This window comes from Tauraco erythrolophus, chromosome 2, assembly GCF_009769465.1.
Source record: "Tauraco erythrolophus isolate bTauEry1 chromosome 2, bTauEry1.pri, whole genome shotgun sequence".
Lineage (NCBI taxonomy): Eukaryota > Metazoa > Chordata > Aves > Musophagiformes > Musophagidae > Tauraco > Tauraco erythrolophus.
Genome location: NC_141466.1, coordinates 66,273,715 through 66,294,150, shown reverse-complemented (window position 1 = coordinate 66,294,150; position 20,436 = coordinate 66,273,715). Strand labels below are relative to the sequence as shown.

Genomic DNA, 20,436 nt, shown 5'->3' with positions numbered 1-20,436 from the left:
AATAAAAGAACAATACAAAACGAGTGGTAGAATTACTTACCACGCAGAACCTGGAACGGAATCCGGAACTCGGCCCACTCTGATCACCAATGCTCTCCCCAGCTATCTCCCCCAACAGATATTCTGAGCATGACGTCATATGGTATCAAACAGGCCCCTAGCTAGTTTGGGTCAGCTGCCCTGGCTGTGTTCCCTCCCAGTTTTCCTGTGAAAAGTTAACCCTATCCCAGCCAAACCCAGGACGATTAGGACAATTAGGACAATTGTGAAAAAGATCACTGGTATCTGTAGAGACTCTAAATTAACAAATAAACCTGCAGTATCTACTGGCTGGCAGATTTAGGCATAAAAAAAAAAAACAACAAACCAAACAAAATCAGGAAATGAAGCATCTTCAGCATCTTCTTCTTAGTGAGGGTGGTTTCTGCTGACAGGCAAAAGCCTTGGAAATCAAACCCTCAGCATTTAGTTATATGCACATCAGTCTTTTGGCAGTTACTGTACACATGGAAAGGTTTGAGGCTTTCTCATGAAGTCTCCACACGCATCAAGGAACTTGATTTCTTTTCCAGGAACTTGATTTCTTTTCCAGGTTACATTGCTGACAAGGGTGAGAAGAAGTTTTCTGTTATCTGCCCGGAGTACTGATAAGCCTTGAATCCACCTTGCTCACACAGGTTATGCCACTGACTTTAACCATTTCTTCTGTGGTCTGTGTCTGTGTCGTGAACCCTGCTACATCAAAAGCTCTTTGAAGCCAAGGAAAAGATTTCTCTTGACATCTATTGAATTTTGATTGTGTCCTTCAACTGTAAATTATTAAAGAAAGAATGACTGTTTAATCTCCCTGGGTGATAATAAATAAAATATTGTTTTAATAATGGCTAAATTTCGAAGGTTGTTTTTTTATGAATAACAGAATGTCCTCATCATCAGACTGGATAAGAATCAGTGAATTTGTACTGTGTTTGTTTTAAAATCAGATTTTTTTCATTTTAAATGAAAATTAAAAGGTACTTAAACTAATTTAAAAACAAAATTAAATTTAAACTAATAGCAACCTGCAATAACACTGAATTATTTAATTAAGGTCGCACCCAGTTAAAGATTGGAACACTTTCTTTTAAATGATTACAGGTGAGCAAGATGCCTTAAGGTCCCATTACAGACAACTGAGATCGATCCATACAGTCTGTGGAGCCTAACAAACGATTCCTCTGACCAGCTACTGTACATCTCTCTTTCTGAAGGTGAGCTGAACTGCTCTTAGCCTCCACTGATAGGGCCGATTACGTGTCCACTGACCATCAGTAAAGCTTGGACATCTCGCTAACCTGTAAACACCTACACAAACAACCTGGTTTTGAATCTCATCCAATTTACTACAATTTATTTTAAATTATCAAAATTAAACCAATGTTAAAGAAAAGCAAAATAAAAAAGCTCTCTAGAGGACCTCCAGAACAAGTCAGATTAGCTGAACAGCACAGTCTGGGTATTCAAAGACACTTTCAGAAAGCAGAATTTTGTATCCAAAAAGAAAATTACGAATTAATATGATATCTGATAAGTTGCATGTAAAACTAAAATACGGAAAAAGGTTTGAAGCTCAAACTGCTAATGACAATCCTCACCTCCAATAATAAAGACTTTTTCCAAACATACCAGATGCAGGGAGTCTCCAGTGTGTTGCTGAGCCTGATAAATGCTCAAGGTGTAAAGAACTCAAGTGGGGAATCAATCTGAGTTAGCAATGACATCAGTTTAAGACATGTCCCACTCTGGAGCCTTTCACTGTGAGTAATGGACTGAGACTTTGTTTCAAAGGAAGTATTAAGTAGAATAGACTTGAACAAGCGCCACGTAAATCAGTGATAAATATTTCACTTCAAAATTATACAGGAATTAAAATATGAAGTTGCAAAACTGCCTACCATGAGCTGTTAAGTCACCCTCAGCAACAGGAGGATGGACAGGCAAACGTGGTGCTCTTCTAAGATCCTCCTGAAGAAGGAATTGGGAGGACTCAAAGACATCCCAGTACTCAGTAAATTTTTACAAGTATTAGTAAAGACCAGAATTAGTAGTGGTTAAACAGGATGTACTGGAGAAGAGCCCAATAAAGCTTTTAGGAAGACATAAGGATGTGTATCCTTAAACATATTCCTAACTCATTCCTTAGAAGAAGGAATTAAAAGTTTGATCTTAATCTAGAGTCATTTGGGAGTCTAAACTTTGAAGAGACCTAGAAATCTTACAGAAGAAGAAGGCCTACAAGAATCACATTCTGAAATGACCCCAAGATCCATTATAAAAGTGTTAATAATTAACTTAGAGCTCTCATCTTGCTAGGAAAGGAGAAGAGAAAGGAGAGCAAATATCTAAACCCATCCTGTGCTCACACCTTCAACTTAATAGGTGTCTCTGCCTATTCCATCTCAGCAGGATATACTGAACTAGGAAAGGCAAACAGATGGACAGCAAGCATGAACGAGTTTCAAGAAAAGGAGATTAAGTGGACTTAGATTCCTGGAAAGGTGAAAAAAGAGAAATTCCCAGTTTCTCTTAATGTAAAAGCTAATGGGCACTTATTAGAAGTTACCTGGTTTAAAACCAGGCAGAATGTTTTCTTCCTATGGTTCACGGTAAAAGCCAAAATTATACATGGGGTAACAAAGAGATTAGGTTATCATAATCAGGTCATCTGGATGCAAATTCCAGCCTAGGAAGTTCCTAAACTGTTGATGACCAGAAGCCTGGAAGGAAAAGCGGAAGGCAGCAGGCATACTCTCGTCTGGGTGTGCTCCTTACACCTTGGTACTGAGCATCTATAATAGCTGCTATGTGAGACAGACACCTGAATAAACACACTTTCCATCTGTCCCAGTATAATTATGCTGATGTTCTAATGTCACGACATTAGCTACTGGAAGAAGCTGTCACGCAGTTCTGCATTTACCATGGTTGTGTTATGAGCAGGTACCACCGCAGCGTGGACATTGCCTGCCAACACTGCACCCCAGCTTCCTGCTCTGTCTGAAACAGTGTTTAAGGAGATCCAGTGATGTATAGAGATATAGAAGGCAAAACAAAAAACCTTTTAGGATTTAGGGCCTCTGAAGCTGCTTTCACTCATGAAAGCTCTCGTTTTTTCCAAAGACTGGGGAACGCTGCACAAAACAGCAGTGGCATGATGAGAGGCAGATCTGAGCCTACATGAAAGTAACACTCTAGAGAAATAAAAACTTCAGAAGGATGTTCTCCGAAATCCCAAAGGAAGGAAATCAGGGAAACAGCCATTTTTTCTGGGGCACTGACAGGCAGGGAGCAACCACTCTTGGCTGCAGTCCTGTCAAGACTCATGTTGGGAGCTAGGGCACTGGGCAGGTTTTCTCTGCCTTGGCATGCACACACACGTGAGTTCAATGCCATGTCCCCTCTCTGTCTCAGGGACATCAGCATTTTTGCCTTCTGTGCATGGAACTGGGGGTCACAGACCATTAGCGACTCAGCTGTGTACACTGTCTTCAGAAATGCTCCACCGGAAGCCTTGTCCTCTTCTCCAGACTGTTTCACCTCCACCAAACCTCATGCAGGACGAACATCCCTTGCCCCACAACCCAGGGAGCCATCCCTCATGCAACCACACACAGCAAATAAGGCTGAGAGGCATCCAGCTGAGTCCTGAGACAGGGCACCATGTCTCAAACACCATCAACACTCTGAGAGCAATGTATGGATCCACAGGAGCATACAACAGTGCCGAACAATCTCACGCGTTTAACTGAACTTCTCTTCTTAGCTTAATTAGCAAACTGATGAGAAGAACTTGAAATCCCTTATAAACTCTTAACATGTTTGTCAGGCGAAGTAGGGAACCGCATCCTTTGAACCTCTCATTAAGCACCTCTACATGCATTTTACGTTGCATCGTGGCTCCGGTTACCCACCCTGCCCATTCCACACTGCCTGCAAAACTGCTTCAGGCAGCTTTAGGAGGAAGAGGTGGTATCTTTTATTTTACCAGAGATTAAATATTTTATTAGAGCAGAGGATCTTTCTTCTCTTAGACCCGCTGATGACACAAGTGGAAAACCAGACAATTATTCCAGCCCACATCATCTTCTGTAGGAGGAAAACAGAAGCAGTGAACTTTAAGTAAAGTGCAGGCTGGAGAACAATAATAAGAAAGCTAAGTCTTTCAGAAAGAAAAACAAATGAATGTCACTTTGACAGACTGAAGGATTAATTCAGGGGAGGAACTTTCTAATTGCAAAAGTCTCCCCTGAAGGCAATGACCCCAGGGAGCTGCAGAAGTTTCACACTGCCTAGAGCCTGCTTCTGCACTAACTTTTACAAGGGCAGCTTGCTCACGCTAAGGACACTTAACCCTGTTCTGGCAATATTAACAAGCTTGGAATTATTGCAGGTGTATTTTGCAACCCTTGTAATGCCTGTTAATGATCCCTTTGGCAGCAGCACATGTATTATTTGGCTGTACTATGCTACAGTGTCTACTCCTTTAAAAGGGAGCAGGCAGGAAAAGGCTGATCTTTCCTGGCCTCAGCACATTGTGCCAATGTAGGAGGTGGGAAGGGAGGGAGACGTGCCTGGGGTGTTTAAGATGAGGAGAGGGAAGAACAGGAGAGAAGCCCTCCTCAGGGACAGGGACGCTGCCGGATGATTGTTCTGCAGGCAGGCAGCCAGCCTGGGGGGGACAGATGCAACGGTCCCTCTTGGCCCAGGGTGACCTCAGGAAGAGGTCACAAGTCACAGGACGCTGAATTGCTGGACTAAGCAAAAAGTCAAAGGAAAGGTCCTATCTGCAAACACACAGTAAAGGGGAGATGTGTAAGAAAGCCTTCTCTTTGCCTTATTTTGAGTATTCTCCCATTGGTAATGTTTCTTGTTCTAGCTTCTGTCCCAACAAAACCTGGGGTTTATGAAGTCCTTCAGGTGTTTCTGGTGCATTCAGGTGTGGCAGCAGCTGCCATAGCACCAAGAGCGGCCTAAAGGGTCTCCAGGCAAATGAACATCAAAATTAATGGACCCAGAGCCACTAAGTTTGCATTTGTACTTCAACACACTCTTTAGTATGTAAAAGGCTTTTTCATTCAATCTGTGAATGAACTCCCAAAAAAGACTCTTCTGTCAGGTTTGTGTTACAATTTCACCTAAAATATTTTGCTAAAAGCTTCCTGGGAAGAAAGGCAACTAAAGCAAACTTAAGTGATGGCGAAATATCTCTCCCCAAAAGGGATTGCACTGGAAAGGACAGCTTGGCGGACCACTTTAATCTGGTTGCCACCAGGATATGTTTTCAACAGAACAAGGAGGGTCTCTAACAGCCGCGTATCAGAAGAATCAAAGAAATATTATGATTGGGTTTTTTTAAAGAAATATTATGGTGGGGGTTTTTTTTGAGTGAAGCTTGATTGATTTATTTAAAGGATTATATGGCATAGTTTCTGAAATAGTAGGAGAATGGAGTGAAATGAGTTTTCTTCCAGTCCTATATTTCTGCCTTAAGATGAATCAACAAATAACTGATGGTACGCACAGATGAAAGATACAGGAAAGAAATAGCAATATAAGGTTAAAACCAGTCTGTTAAGCTCAAAGAAGCCAAGGAACTCCAGATCATACACATAAGCTTACTCTACGGTGCACTCAATGTGTGATTGACAGTTCTTGACGCTCTTACACCTCATATTTCACCTAATTATACTTGAACCTCTGCTTCAATATAACATGCCAAGTTTAACAGCCATGGCAGCAAAGATGTACTTACAAATACAAAATCTAATAGTTCAAAATGAAAAAGAAAATTCTAAACATCCCATAATTATTATATATTTTTTTTCAAATTTCAGGACATTACAAGGGTTTCATTTTGAGCTAGTTTTTGAAAGTAGTGGTCTGTGTGATCCTTCAATATTGAACCCTTGAAGCTTACTACACTGCATCAGTAGCGAGTGATATGATCACCAAATGAAAACGGGAAGCTGATGTTTATGTCAGTTAGTATTAGCTGCCTAGAAATTAAGCATCTGATCTAAATTAATCATTTAAGCTCTCTCTATCAGACAGACATGGAGAAAGAAAGGCATGTCCAGGGTGTAAATCTTCACATTCGTCCTTGGTTAAGTTTTTTAGGATGCAAAAAGTTGCCTGCCAAGCATCCCTGTGTCTCTCTTGAATGTTGAGGGACACCAGCTGGTACTCAGAAATCTCACCTAACTTTAGGCGCAGAAATAATTAGTCTCCTGGTCCCAGCGCCTGGCACAGGGCTTTCCACATTGTTTGAAACCTGTATTAACACGTAGCCAGACTGCAAAAGCAAAACAGCAGGGGTGCTGGGTCCAAACAGGATGATTACAGCACAGAGATCACGCCTGGATCGGATCCACAACTTAGCAACGTTACTGGTACAAAGACGATCCTTCACCAGCTAAATGCTCCTGGCGTTATAAAACGTGACAGGACAGGAGCAAACCTAATCCAGAAGTTTCTCCTCGCCTTTCCCCTTGCAGGCAGCCACCCTGAACACGCGCTCACAAGCAGGCACGCCGCCACAGCCATTACCTTGCTTCTAGCTTGCTCTATAAACTCCAGAGGAGCTTTCCCAAACTGAAACGCAGCTCCAAACCAAGGGATCCAGCTCTTGATGCAAGGAGGGGAGCTCGGGTTTCTCAGCTGAAAAAAAACAGCCTTGACAACAAGAAGTCCCAGGATCGCTGCCAAGAGGAGAGCAAGAGCCATTTTGCCTCTTCTCTGCCTGCCGCAGCGGCTGCTCCGCCTGCCGCAGCACCCGGCACGACCGTGCTGGCCGGGATTACCAGAGTCAGTGAATAGGGCCTCTTTTATCAGTCTTGCTAGCTGATCACTGCCATGGAGACATGATGTCAAAACATCAAGCAGACCAGGGGACAAGTGCTTGTTTTGGTAAAGGAAGAGCCAATTTTCCTCTGCTCTGGGATGAGGACCAACTCCATGGCTTGCAAAACGTAGATGTTGCTGTGACAAATCCTTGAACTTTGCACCAGTTTCTGGAAGGCTACCCGAGCAGCCAGGGACACTGGGGCAAAACAGTGCATCACTTTCTTCAGTTAAAAAAAAATATTTTTTGGCAATATGTGGAACCTTGGAAGTGTTCAAGGCCAGGCCAGGTTGGATGAGGCTTTGAGCAACCTGGTCTAGTGGAAGGTGCCCCTGCCTATGGCAGGGGTTTGGAACTACATGATCTTTAAGGTCCCTTCCAACCCAAACCATTCTATGATTCTATGATTCTATGATATCAGGATTACAAAGCAGAGAGGCTGTGATTTGCAGATATTTAGCTTTCAGTCAGGTAGATGTCAAGAAACCTCTGCAGGCATCATCTGAAGCAGCAAGGCTTATGAAAGTTACCTCTCACCTGTTTGAGATCATCTCATTAAAGGCTAGATGTGTGTCCAGTGTCTGAGGAGCAGAGAAAGGATTTGGAGGTCGAACTGACAATTCAAAACCTGCTGGTGGCCCCTATAATATCACTGCAATGTCAGAAGACAAGAGTTCAGAGAGGTCCGATTGGTTTCTTTGCGTGTGTGGAAGTGGCCCTTCACTGCTCCATGAATCACAGAGATCTCCACGCAAGCGTCCATCTCCATGTCAGGCTCATTTCAAATATCCTGTGGGAAGAGAAAATTCCTCCTCACTGCCATCCTCCAATAAGCCTGGTTTAAAAAAGAACTTATTTCCCCAAACTAAAAATGACCATGGAGAGCTTCTCTCTCCCTAGGATGCCACAATGCTACAGGGTTTACTTTAAGGAAGGATTTAGTTGTTGTCTTTCACCCCCTAAAGCGTTGCTATAGAGAAAACAGAGTGAGACCATCCCCAAAGGTGTACATCTACGAGATGAGAGGCAATGGACGTAATATGCAATGTGAGAAATTCTGACTGAATATGTAGAAAAAATGTTCACAAAGTGGTTAAGTACTGGAGCCGGCTGCGGTTGTGAAATTCCCATCCTTGGAGGTTCTTAGAAGGTGACCAACCAAGGCCCTGGGCAACCTGATATAACTCTGAAGCTATCTCTGCTCTGAGCAGAGGATTGCACTGGATGACCTCTAGAGGTCCTCTCCACCCTAAATTACTCTACGAATCGACGATATACAGGCTGATATATAGTGGCACAAGCTGATCCAAGCCCAGAAAATAGCTATGGAGGGAGGTACAAAAGCCCTAACAGCAGATTGCATAAAGTGCCTAAAGTGAGGCTCTGGGCTGCTCGTAGCCTCAGTGCAGCCGGGCAAGCGTGCGTTAAATTCCTTCTTCTCATTTTAATCAGGGTTTTGTCAGTGGTTTGTCCCATTACTGCCTGAATTCTAACAAATTCTAACCCAAAGAAGGATCCAACTTAAAACTGGTTACTGGTGACTGGCGAGATAAGTTTATCTCATTTGAGCTGAATATTTCACCTGCAGTGATCCCTTTGTTTGTCTGAATCGTTGCGACCAGGACTGTGCACCAAAATGTTAGTCAGTCACACAGGAGTGGGGGGTGTCCTGGCATAAGTTTCCGTGACCTGAAAAATCCTCAAATCCTCAGCATGAGGATTAGTGATTAATAGCTAATGATTAACTTAGTGATTCAGCTGAGCCTTAATAATAAATGAAAAGATTCTCTTGAACAGCACCTGCTTTACTATTTTTTTTTTTTGTGATGAGAACCTAAATATGCCTACATTAATTAAAGAGCAATTAGGACTGGCGCACAATTAACAGGGCTTCAGCATTGAGCCAGGAAAAGCTTTAAACTTTTCACATACAGGGCTTTGGGCAAAAACCAGCTTCTGTCTTCCCAGGTTTGTGAGCCTCTGGCTCAAACTGCACTGCTGTGTGCCTAATCCCCAGGGGATGTGAACTGTTACCAGCGCTACGAAGTTAGTTCCCCAGCTCTGCATGTAGCTGTTGCTAATGCAGCTTCCATTAAACCAGATCCGGATCAATCCATCCATCTTGGTTGTGCAGCCATTTGGCACAGGAACGCAGTCTGGGGCTCCCGAGGTGTTGCTGTCAATGACATCACCCCATAAAGCAAACAGATCCCACAAGTGTTCATCTAATCTTGAGGTCTCTAATGATTTGTTTGTGGTTTTTTTTTTAATGTAAATAACTGGCAAAATTGTGCATGTGACTGTACCTGCACGGTTCCTTTCCTGGCAGTGTAGCATTGGTGACAGACTACATTTCCCAGGAGCCTGTTGTGCTGGAATCTGTTGTGTCACTGCACAAGGATCTCGCAGCTCTGCAGGAGGCACTTGTGCTACTGCGGTTCCTGGTGCTGGCTCTGGAGAAACATGACCTTCAGCAATCGGTCTCCAAAAGGACGCAGAGCAGAGCTGAGCTAGGGTCTGCTTTTCCTCCAGACCCTCGCAGGGTGCCTGGTTAGCCTTGTTTCATGTTAGGCGCTAGATGTCACCTGCAGAAGAAGAGAAGAGCTTACCTCTTCCAGAGAGATGGCCCCGAGCCAGCAAATTCGCTCTGTCAGCCTGTGCAGCGGCTGTGGCAGAACTAGGTACAACTCACCGTGATTTTGCGAGAGGGAAGGGGGTCAAAATTTACTTAGGGGAAGCAGGGGGAACTTCAGTCCTCGGATGCCTCGTTCCTTGGTGTTTGCTCCTGCTTTTCTGCTCCAGTAAATCTGTTTGTTCCACTCTCGCAGGTTGTGACTTTTCAATAATTTAAGCCTTGCAAGTGTTTTATGCCACCTGACAGTGGCTGGAGGGAGGGGTTTTGCAGGTCGAAATCTTTGCCTCCAAGACCTAAGGGCTGCAGTCACAACAGCGCAGTTGTGACTAATGCAAATTTTGCGTTCGCTGGATTTCTGGAAGAAAACTAAAGAGGCAGGACCATCAGTTGCTTAAGTTAGTAGCAAGGGGCTGACTTCTTCAGGAATTTGCTTTGCATAGTTAATGCAGGTTAATCAAAGAAAAATCAAATCTTACATGTCTGGTTACAGCAGAGATGTCTGTAAAAATGGAGTATAGTGAACTGCTTGCTGAAACACAGGAAAGAAGCACCTCGGCATCCGTGATCGGCTTTATGATCAGTAACGTATTTTGGATTTTTGTCTCAGCATATTCTATATAATTTCCACAACCTCTTACAGGTAAATCTGTAGCATCGTTCTAATGGTTTGTAACTTTTCAATCTGTGCTACTCTTTAAACATGAATACCAAACTTAATGCAGGAATAAACTGTAAATTGGATGAGGCTTTGACTGCATTCCCCTAGTACCTCTGAGTCCAGCTGTGGGAGGACCCTGTATTGAACCAAAGACAACCCCTGCTCCTGGGAACTTACTGCCTGAGACATGCTGGGAAGGTCCATCACCCAGCGAGACACCTCTGGCCTGGAATTGAAATTAGAGGCAGCAAATATGTTTCATACTGTTTCAGGAGCAGCCCTGGGAAGCTGAGACGGAGGTGGACCTCCCTCCCCAGCCACCAGCTATTCCAGTGAGAGAACTGACGGGTTAAACTGATTTTTGTGTCTGCATCAGCAAAGCAGCATGTTTTAGGGTGGTAGGACAGAACTCACTTGCATGGATGTCTGCACTAGACAATGACCATTGCGGGGTTGTTCTGGCTCTGTAATGTGTGCTGCCACCATGCTGGGCAGAATTGGAGAAGCCACATGCTTGATAAGATTTGACTGATGTTTATTCAAGGGGAGTAACCAGAACAGGATTTTTAATCCAGAGTCTCTTGGAAAATGCACATATTACATAACAAATCTGCAAAAAGAAATACGGGAGAAAGACTTGGTGCTTGACAGGAATGGATTTTGGTTACTCAGGCCCAGAGCCACTTTTAACAGATCTGGGAGTCAATCTCCTGTTCTCCACGAATCGCCTACACCCCTGTTGGGTACAGTCCCTGCTGCCTGCTGCTGCTGCTTGCACAGCCCCCTTGGCTGCCTGACAGGGGGGGACTACGGTGCAGATGTTACCGGCGTGGTAGGTCTCCCCGCAGCTGCACCCATAGTCATGTTTGTTCCCTGCTTTGTCTCTTCAGTGACATTTCCCCTGGATCTCACGAAAACTCGACTGCAGGTCCAAGGTGAAGCTGCTGTTCATCGCAACGGAGCTGCTGCCGGCCAGGCGGTCCCTTACCGCGGCATGCTGCGCACTGCGGCCGGCATCGTGCAAGAGGAGGGCTTACGAAAGCTCTGGCAAGGTGCCACACCAGCCATCTACCGCCACATAGGTGATTATCTGCTCATGATGGGACAAGTTTGGGTCTTGCCTTCTGGGGCCAACAGCCTTTTGGTATGAGCTTGCCATATGTTCTCTGCGAGGACTTCTTCAGTCTACCCTGCAATACCACTTCGAAATATATGGGAATCTGGCTCAATATCCTGTCTTCCCTTTCTTGGCCATACCTTCACAGCCTTAATCTGGCTTCTGGAAAACAAGATAAAATTTCCCTGTCGTCTTTGCAGGAAGGTCTTCAGCACAAGCAGACACTCAGAGGCTTCAGAACAATAAATATATTTTATTTGAGGAAAGTGGGGACTACCTGGGAAAAAAAAAGATAAGGTTTCAAGCACTGGGATGAAGAAATATGTGTATAAGCTTAGTCAGGGGAGATTCAGGTTGGATGTTAGAAAGAATTTCTCCTCTGAAAGGGTTGTCAGCCACTGGAATAGGCTGCCCAGGGAGGTGGTTGAGTCCCCATCCCTGGATGTGTTTAAGAAAAGGGTGGATGAACTACTTAAGGATATGGTTTAATGGGAGATTAGGGACAGTTGGACTGGATGATCTCTAAGGTCTTTTCTAACCTAGAAAATCTATGAAATCTATGAAATACATTAGTGGTTTAGCCACAGGCAACAGCTTTCTGTGTTTTATTTGGAAATATGGTGACAGCAACAAACCTCAAAAGTGCTTGTGGGAGGTTTTGTGCTTGGCACCAGCCAAGAGGGAAGCAATGCGGTGCAGGCATAAGCCACACTGCCTCCTGGCAGACCTATGGCTCAGCCAGAGAGATTCTCTGATGCTAAAAATTTCTGGCTCTAGCATTGCTATCAGGCAGTCCCCCTCGCTTTCCCCATTTTGATCATGAACATGAGAGCAGTGACCAGCTGATCCAAGTGAGCCCCAGAGTGTTTTACAATCAATCTCTTCATCTCTCTGTCACAGAGTGACCTCCAGAAATGCCAGACTCAAGAATTGTCTCCTGCTTTTTTTTTCTGCAGTGTACTCTGGCGTTCGGATGGTTGCGTACGAACATCTCCGTGACTCCGTGCTTGGCAGGTCTGAGGATGGAAGCTTTCCTTTCTGGTAATGTTGCATATTTTTTCTTTTGCCTGTTTGGGGATTGTCATTATTGTAGGAGTCCTGCAGCCCTAAAAGCTCTCTTTTCTTCACAGCTTGCCTACCCTAAAGAGGGTAAAAATAAAGTAGGGGTTTAAGCACCAATACGGACTTTCTGACTTGAGTTCGAGGGCAGTATCTTTTCTTCCAGCCGGGAACAGGACTAAGAAATATTGATGCAAGTTTCTCAGAGGCTTAACTAGGACCATGATTATTCTAATAACAATTCTATACTAAAGAGATGGAGAAAGACGATAAACCGCATTGGTAGGAGCAGCTGTCCTGGGCTGGCAGGAATTAGCCTGGATCAGAGCGGAGGCAGGGCAGCTTTACCATGACTCAAGGTCTGTGAGGTAGTGGCAGCTTCTTTATTTCCACGTGGACCAGGGGAGAGTTGGAAAGTGCAGGTGAGTCGTGGCTGACCGTGCAGCTGTGTGTGACGGCTGCTGGAGAAGCTGTGAGCTTATTGCGATGCAAATCAAAGGTTCAGCTGAGCCAAGCTGGACTTGCAGCTTGTGCCCTGCTCAGCTCTGAGGTCAGCCAAGAGCCTGATGAGCTCTACAGGGGGAGAGGATACATTTCCAAAGGTCTGACGGACATCTCAAATATCCTCTGGAGCTTTGCAGAAAAGAAGTGAGGGGTGGCACATCTCAGATCATCAGCTGCTGAAGGGATGGGTCCCATTAGGTGTTGTGCAGCAGCAGCATGGCAATGCTTTGCTGTTTTGCTGCTTGTCGTACTGCCTGGGTACGAAATTATTATACCACTGGATTATAAACAAGGGGAATAGGAAGATTTGCCGATTCTGGTGTTGTATCTTAGCCCGAGAGATGGAAACTTCCTGGCTACTGAAGAGGCAGATCATGAAGGAAAAACTGCTATTTTGTTCATGTGTGTATGACAGATGTCAGCCTAAGTTAAATCTATGCACCCTTTCTGAGGAGACAAGTGATCCTTATAAAAAGGAAAACCAAAATCTTTGTTTTGTACGTTTAGTTCAGCAACAGTTAAATCTCACTCAGTCCCTTTTTGGACAATGCAAGTGGGCTACAGCCACAGAGGTAAGTCTTTGCCTGTGAGGAATGAGCAGATTTTTATAAAGTTTTGCAAAAGTTGGTAATTTCTAATTGTCAAATCCTTGTTAAAATGTCAGTCATGTACTTTTATAATCATACATATTATCACATCCAATCGAGTACTTTACTCTGAAATGAAATCTTGGGTCCAAAATGTAACTGGTTTTAGGATGGGATTTATAAAATCTAATACAAAATAATTGTCATGCCCGGTGCTATGGGAAGAGGGAACTATGTGTGATACTGAAATTTCTTGTTCTACTAAAATAAGGAGAACCAGAAAATTAACACAACTCATCTAGTAGCAATGGGAGATAAAAAAAAAAACCACCTTTTATATATCACCAAGCAGTTTGGAATTTCAGATTGGCATTCAGTTATAATATATGGAGCACCATCCCTTACTTGAGTGCCTTGCCATCCTGCGTTTAAACCTTAAGGGAGGAGCATAATGTAACCTGGAGAGGAAGCAGAGCATCTTGGTGACGTATAAGAACTTGATTTTTTTCCCCAGAGAAGTTTTAACCCTTTCTTAAAATTGACAGAAGTATTATTGACTACCTTAACTACCTGCAGTCACCACAATTATTACCTTAACTATGGCTGTTAGTATAAGGAATAACCATTTACACTTGTTTCACCTGGGTTGTGCTGCTGAACTCTTCAGCTCGAGCACTGCGATTTGTAAAGATTTTCAGTGTATTCCGTATTTTTTCTCCCTGTTCGGCAGGAAAGCTGTAGTTGGGGGCATGTCTGCGGGTGCCATCGGACAGTTTTTTGCCAGCCCGACTGATCTGGTGAAGGTGCAGATGCAGATGGAAGGAAAAAGGAAGTTGGAAGGAAAGCCGTTACGGTCGGTTCCTCTCGAAGCTGGCAGTTTTTTCCTGTTAATAATCACTCTTTGGCTGAGGGTGCGGTTCTCTATGTTTTCTGCCACCCCTCTCCCCAGCTGCCTGCAGCCCTTTTGGGGGAAGAGTAGTGCCTTGGAGGCACACAATGGCTCTGGGTAGCAGAGGAGATCAGGGATCCAAGAGTTCCTCCTATTCTATTTATACTCACCTTCCTTATTCTGATGTATTGGTCCCAGAGACCACAAACCCTCGCCCATCCTACATGTGCAGCACATCCATGCCAGCACTCTGCTGGGACAGGGAAGGATGCTTTCTGAAGAAGGGAAGCTGTAAGAAAGGATGGGGGAAATGGCTTGTGCAGGATGCACAGGCATAGGGAAGGGTTGGGTCACCTGCAGACAGTGGGTGCTCGAGACCCTCCTGCAGATACCAAGACACAACTGCTCTTTGCATCTGAAACTGCTGGTATCCTTTGGTGTCGTGTATGTTTAGCATCGCAACCCAGCTGTGGGATCAGAGGGTCATCTGTCATTAGGGACCAGATTGCTGCTTACCAGGGCAACCGGTTGTTTGGTAAAATAGCCTAGCATGAAAGTCAAAGATGGATCCAAAAACAAAACAAAAAAATGGAACCAGAGGGCCAGATCCTTGCAGGTATAAACTCCCTTTCTTATGTGAGGACTTGGTGCAGCAAAGTGCTGGAAGATGCAAAGATTTCTCCGTAGCTTGGTTCTCTACTTATTCATTGCATATTGATTTCAGGTTTCGAGGAGTGCACCACGCATTTATGAAGATCCTGTCTGAAGGAGGAATACGGGGGCTTTGGGCAGGATGGGTGCCCAATGTCCAGAGAGCTGCTCTGGTGAACATGGGAGGTAAATTTCATAACTTGGTCTGCAGCGCTTAAGGCCACATCTAAGCTTTAAGGAGGGTTCAGCTGCTCTCCTGGTCTTCATCTCTTGGTTATCTACACAGGGGACCTGTTTGAAGTGCACTGGCAGGTGACTTCTGCCCTGAGCATTGTGTTCCTGAGAAATCAAATTGCTTAAAAATAACAGTTTGTGCCTGAGCCTGAGGGATGAGAGCTGAGGGAGTCCCACAGCAGCCACAACACAGATCCCTGGTGCCCAAGCAAAGTGAGCAGGGCAGAGCCAGCAAAGGCAGCAAGGTTCCACCAAGATCCAGATCCTCAGGAAAGTGTGTGGTGATGACGCAGGTTGAGGCCAAGCCAGGAAGCTGAGCAAGGTCTGGTGAGGGTCACCAGGGTCAGACAAAACTCAGTGATCACCAGCAGGTCTGTGGTGGTAAGAAAGGTCCAAGATCAAACTAGGGAGATTGTCTATGGGTCAGTGTCCAGATCAACAAAGTCCACAGCCCAGGCATGGTGTGATGGAGCTGCAGACAGGCACACCTACAGTATAGTTCAGGCGGGGACTGAGGGTTAGAAGGTGAAGTGGCTGCCTGAGTGCTCAGCTGATCCAAGAAGCACTCATGCCTTCCACATATAAATAGAGCTATCCTGTGTCTCTCCAAAACTCTTAGGATATGTTGGACGGTCTTTGCTCTCCTTCCTGAGGTTCTGTTTATGAACTAAGGAGAGAAACGTCTTTGGGATGGAAAGACATCAGCTGTGGGTGCCCACCATAAACACTTGCTCTGTGCTTGATGGCCTGTATTAAAGCATTGCCTTGGCAATTTTTTATTTTGCATGCTTAAATTTCTTTGGCACGATGGGTTTTAATTTCTACGTCATTCAGCACAGGGATGTGTTAACAGCATGACCAAAAAATATCTTTGAAGATAGAAAATCAGAGGTGGTGTAAGCTTACACCTTGCTAAGCAGCAGTAAAGGAATCACTGGATGGATAATGTTTGCAGCAGGAGCTGTTAAATGAGGGCTATAGAATGAGTATTAACTAAGGTATGTATCTCCATAGGCAATATTAAAGTGGAATCTCAGCATGTAAACTTAAACAAACAAACTTAGAAGCAGGAAATGATCTCCACTGGATATTTTGGGTTGTAAAGCACTACGAAGTGCTGGCAGGGCCATCCTGGTTAGTAGGCTGGGCTCCTAAGGTCAGGACATTGGAATTGTAACCCAGATCTGCTAACTTTCAGCCCACTGTCTTTCATTCAGATGCCCAGACACTGTAACTCATGTCTGCTTTCAGAAGAACATGATATAACTTCCATGGCATCATCTACTTTTTTTGTCTAATGTTTCTAACATTTTTGTATCACTTGCACAGAGGTGGGAGAGTTAGAACCATCTTTATCATGACGTTTCTGGGTTTGATTAATGAGTTATTTTGCAGAATTTTCCATTTGGGATCCATTTTATCATTTGTAGCGTGTATCAGAGAAGACAGTAGTAGAAGGGAGCACGTACTCGCATGTCTAACAACAGGACCTGGGAGCCACAACTGTCATCAGAAACTGGGGGCAGAGTGCTAGCTGTGCCAACGGGAGGAGCCGCACTGGAAATTTCAGTCTTGCCAAGCCTCCATCCTATGTCAGTAATGAACAGCATGGTCAGCATTTCCTTCTGACAATGCTGTTTTACCCTTTTTACAGATCTGACCACTTACGACTCAGTGAAACATTTTTTGCTTCTGAACACGCCACTTGTGGACAATAGTGTGACTCACAGTGTTGCCAGGTGCCGTATCCCCTGATTACCCCTCTTCTGCTGCTGAGCGTTTCCAGCCTCGCTGTGTTGATTTGCCTCTCTGTGCCAGCAGAAGAACCTATTCTTTTGTTGTAGTACTGCTGATAAAACACACCTTTGTAACTACTTCTTTGTACAAAAGACACAAGACAAAGGATGCAACCATTGCTACAAAACTGCAAGTGCCTTGCAGTTCTTGCTCACTAGAAGTGCCTTGCTGATGCATTTCAACACCTCATAGGAATTTTCACTTTTCTAGATTTGCTGCTATTTAATCTAACCTAGTTTTAATATTAGCAAACCGTAAGAATGAGCAATATAAACTCTGCAGAACAACCTCTTTTACTGCCTTAAATTATTAAGAAATCTACATTATGTAAACAATATCACAAATTGGCTATTGTGGGTCCTTCCTCCCTGCCTCAGGACTGCACACAGAGGTGAGGGAAGCTTGCGTTGAGAGGACAACTGAGCAAAAGTAATATTAGCAAGCCTCCTCCCAAATCAAGTTTTATGTTAAGTTATGAGGTATTACTCATGATTTCATGATAACTGTTTTAATATATTATATTATATTATATTATATTATATTATATTATATTATATTATATTATATTATATTATATTATATTATATTATATTATATTATATTATATTATATTATATTATATTATATTATATTATAATTGAAATCATGATGCTTAAATCGCTGTAGTAAATCTTAGTTTCTTCTTTAAGTATCTGTTGCTGTCAACAGTTGCTGTTCTGGCCTGGTAGCTGCTGTTCTGGGAACTCCTGCTGACGTGGTCAAAACCCGGATAATGAACCAGCCGAGAGATAAGCAGGGAAGGTACGGACACTTCAGAGACAACTTTTCAGTAGAAAATAGAAACCCTGAGTCTCACTGATTTCACTGGGAGTGAAGTGCTAAGTCTCTAATTTGCTCTTCATCTTTTTGATGATCATTTTATTGTTTTAGTTTTGCATGTCCAGGGGGGTTTGTTGTGATGGCCACCTAAGCATACCTGGTCATTTAGTGGATATCAGTTCTGATGAGAGTCCAGTGAGCTTACGAAAGAGCTCTTGGTTGTACAAATTTATCTGATACAGATTATTTTTCAGGGGGGCTGGGATTTTTTTAAATTGCGCATTTGTAATGCTAACAGTATTTGTTCTCCTTGCATATTGCCAGAGGTCTGCTGTATAAGTCTTCCACGGATTGCTTGATCCAAACTGTACAGGGTGAAGGGTTTATGTCTCTATACAAAGGCTTTATACCAACCTGGATGCGAATGGTAAGCGACTCTTAACTCTCTTTACAAGACAGCTGAACAATGTGACATTAAAACATAAGAAGTTCTTTCTGTGTCAACACTTTTCCAAAACTGTTTGGGTCTCTTGATTTATTTAAGTGCAGTTAGCATAGCTGAATGCAATGGATGACACAACTGCATACAGTGTCACTTCCCCCACCTTGTCTCTTGCAACTCTTTAATTTGGAAAATGCTGTCCTGCTTAATTGCTAGTGATTTTCCTTGCTTTTTTTTACAATTTCAGGCTCCCTTCTTTCTCCTTTCCTAAACACTCCTTTGTTCTCTTCTTCCTCCCAGCCCTGGCCTCCCTTTGCCTCCCTCTTACTTTCATTCCTCCTCCTCTCCTGATCCCAGAATTGCTTGATTACTGCTACATCCCAATCTCTTTTGCCCCTCTTGTATTCAGGCTGGCAGCTTTCTCCTGCACACTGCTGGGCCATTAAAGCTACATCAGTACAATTAAGCCAAGCAGCAGCTGCAGCTGGCAACTGGAACTTGGCTATCTAGACTGTTAGTTTGGGCAAGGGACAATTCTCAACAGTGAATTTAGACGTGGCTACCTTTTTTTTTTGGGGGGGGAATGTCTGTAAGAATTTAACAGTGTGTCTATGTCTAGACTCTGCCAGCTGGCTTCAAGGTCTGGATGCTGTTTAAATTAGCAGATGGAGCACTATGATCCAAGGCAGAAGTCTCCTATCTCTAATTTAACTGAGTACAACAGTGGCCACAGCCTCTGATAAGAGGAATTACAGGAAGGTTGGGTTCAGTCGCTCAGTCCCCATGATGTCCCTGAGCCAGAGCACCCTCAGTGTTGGTGAGGTCTTAGCAAGTTTACTACTAAGCTAAACATTTCCATGGAGCATATGCCAACTTAGATTTCCCAAAGCCTTGTAATTTTGGGAATGTTTAGCCAGTGTTTCAGAGGAGCAGGAAAAGGTATTTCCTAGGCATAAGGCAGCCTTTTGCCAAACGCTAGTCTATTTCCAAAAATAAAAAAATAAATCATCCCAACTAAATGGATGCAGGATATAAATTTTATGCAAGGAGAACTGTGTAATTTTCTGATTAAGGTTTTAGAATCATAGAATGGTTTGGGTTGGAAGGAACCTTAAAGATAATTTAGTTCCAACCCCCCTGCCATGGGCAGGGACGCCTTCCAGTAGATCAGGTTGCTGAACAAGTAAAACTTTTAAAAAATTTTTTTAAAAGCATTCAGCATGAAGTAACCCCCAAGTATGAAACATTTCATTTCAAACATTATGGGTTGGCAAGCTGAAAAAACAAGTTTTAGGTGTCTTGTGAAGGACTGGGTAGCCCTAACCGTATGCAACACTATGATTTTTGTAGGAAAGACATAATATGATATCGAGCTTAAGAATATGATTTTTAAGAGGAGACAGTTTAATCTAATGGGTTTTTTTTAAGGGTCACTTCGGTTTTATGCCTCTAACTTCAATGTTTGCTTTCACAGGCTCCTTGGTCACTGGTATTCTGGCTTACCTATGAACAAATCAGAAGGATCTGTGGAGTTAGTTCTTTTTAAAATCGTGAAACCACTTCAATATTCACAAAACAAAGAAAAATTGGAAAGCTGAATTATCATTCCACAAGGCATCCCGACCTCACAGGGAACTAACTCATTTAGGAGACTGGCAGTAGGATCATATGTATAGGTTGCTGCCCCAAATCCAGTCCTTACTGGTTAGGAGTAGCCATGACTTAGGATACCTTTGCTTGTCCGACTGCTATATGAAATTTAAGTTATCCATAGGATAAAATTGTCACAGTAATACTTCAACTGGCAGCCAGCATCAGCTTTCTGAAACAGTAAACATAAGTAAAAAAATATCTACCAAGCAAGTAGAATATAATACTGTTTGCTTGTTTGATACTGATGGATCCTATTGTTAAAGGCAACAGCAGGTTGAACAATGCAGCACTGAACATCCAGGCAGTCCATCAAATTATTTGGGAATTTTTGTTATTATTACATTTGCACACACATAAAGAACTACCTCTTGTTAGTTTAATGCCTCAGCAAAGCACACCTGTAGTGTTAGGAACTGAAAAAGATTAAAGCGGCTTACCTGATTCCAAATTTGCTTTGCACAAAAGGTGGAAGAGGTCGTGTTCCTCTTATTTCCCAGAGATCACCTGACGT

General features: G+C 43.5%; 2 protein-coding genes across 2 annotated transcripts in view; one reads left to right on the top strand and one right to left on the bottom strand.

Annotated features, from left to right (window-relative positions):
• CYP39A1 (cytochrome P450 family 39 subfamily A member 1) overlaps positions 1-6,762 on the bottom strand; it is a 28,302-nt gene extending 21,540 nt beyond the window's left edge. Inside the window, exon 1 of the mRNA XM_009985531.2 lies at positions 6,586-6,762. Coding sequence (XP_009983833.1) covers positions 6,586-6,762 — 177 coding nt within the window. The remainder of the gene's footprint in view (positions 1-6,585) is intronic.
• Positions 6,763-9,458: 2,696 nt separating this feature from the next.
• SLC25A27 (solute carrier family 25 member 27) lies at positions 9,459-19,818 on the top strand. Its single transcript, XM_086623789.1, has 9 exons — positions 9,459-9,561; positions 11,064-11,255; positions 12,247-12,331; positions 14,171-14,293; positions 15,054-15,166; positions 16,869-16,953; positions 17,720-17,812; positions 18,155-18,257; positions 19,747-19,818. The coding sequence occupies exons 1-9, from the start codon at positions 9,459-9,461 to the stop codon at positions 19,816-19,818; spliced, it is 969 nt and encodes a 322-aa protein (XP_086479915.1).
• Positions 19,819-20,436: the final 618 nt, after the last annotated feature.

What these genes read in the sequence shown, in the direction of transcription:
- SLC25A27 (XM_086623789.1), top strand. Translation starts at nt 9,459, where the DNA reads ATGTCACCTGCAGAAGAAGAGAAGAGCTTACCTCTTCCAGAGAGATGG. An exon ending in GTGACTCACAGTGTTGCCAG is followed by an intron (nt 16,954 to 17,719) that starts GTGCCGTATCCC and finishes TGCTGTCAACAG; the next exon opens with TTGCTGTTCTGGCCTGGTAG. An exon ending in CCGAGAGATAAGCAGGGAAG is followed by an intron (nt 17,813 to 18,154) that starts GTACGGACACTT and finishes GCATATTGCCAG; the next exon opens with AGGTCTGCTGTATAAGTCTT.